This window comes from Octodon degus, unplaced genomic scaffold (assembly GCF_000260255.1).
Source record: "Octodon degus isolate 3935 unplaced genomic scaffold, OctDeg1.0 scaffold00153, whole genome shotgun sequence".
Classification (NCBI taxonomy): Eukaryota; Metazoa; Chordata; class Mammalia; order Rodentia; family Octodontidae; genus Octodon; species Octodon degus.
This window is the reverse complement of record NW_004524729.1, coordinates 2,923,346-2,924,291: the sequence shown is the minus strand read 5'-3', so window position 1 is coordinate 2,924,291 and position 946 is coordinate 2,923,346. Positions and strand designations below refer to the sequence as shown.

Sequence of the window (946 nt, the reverse complement as noted above, 5' to 3'; positions counted from 1 at the left end):
ATACATATTCAGCACACAGCCAACCTTACTTTTCTGAATAGTCTCAGTCTGAGCCAGCCACGGTACAGCCCGGCTTCCTTGAGGGTCTTCTGCCAAGCCTCGGCTGGTAGCTTCCGTTTCTCCCGACTTTCATCAAGGCACCAGTTGCCACCTCACTCCCACCCACGCAGGCCTCAGCCCGTGCAGCCCTAGTGCACTCACCTTGCTGGGGACAGGGAGCGATCGCTTGCCGTGGCCCCCGAGGCCTCCAGCACCAGCCAGGCTGGCAGCGTCCAGGGCTGTGCGGGGCTTGTCCAGGAGCCCAGCCACAGGGGGCTGCTTCTTGCTCAGGCGTCTCCCCTGGGAGGGACTCAGTGGTGCCTCTTTCTTGGGCTGAAAGGTCAGTGTGAACTGTGAGGACTGTGTGGACAGCAGAGGCCTGGGGACCCCAAGGCCTCCACTCCGAGCCACCCCTGGCTCCATTCCTCCCAAGTGCAACCTGTCCCAACACACTCAGGACAAGGGCAGTCACAGGACTGCTCTGTGCTTGCATGAAGTCAGGACAGGACAACAGTAGCCTTCTCCTTTATGGCATCTTAAAGGTTGAGATAAGCCTGGCTTGGAAGGGCTGGCCTGTAATCCCAGCATTCGGAGGCTGAGGCAGGAGGACTGCAAGGGGGAAATTTAGCAAAATGCTGTCTCAAAAAATCAAAAAATGGCAGGGGATGAGGATGGGTGCAAAGGGCCTGGGATCAATCCTTAGTACCGAGAAGCAACCAAAAAGAGCAGATTCACGTGGCACTAAAGCCACGGTGCTGAAGCACACGCTTGGTGGTTCTTATTTGCCGTCTGCATAGCCTTCGCCCCAAGCTAAAGGAAACCTGCCAGTGCTAGCAGCCTCTCCTGGCCCCTCTGTGCCTCCCGCCAGTGCTAGCAGCCTCTCCTGGCCCCTCTGTGCCTCCCGCCA

The 946-nt window shown here is 58.2% G+C and overlaps 1 protein-coding gene across 1 annotated transcript in view; it reads right to left on the bottom strand.

Moving 5' to 3' along the window:
• Gtse1 (G2 and S-phase expressed 1) overlaps positions 1 to 946 on the bottom strand; it is a 16,163-nt gene that overhangs the window by 13,402 nt on the left and 1,815 nt on the right. The window contains exon 3 of the mRNA XM_023702531.1: positions 202 to 372. Within this exon, the coding sequence (XP_023558299.1) occupies positions 202 to 372 (171 nt within the window). The remainder of the gene's footprint in view (positions 1 to 201; positions 373 to 946) is intronic.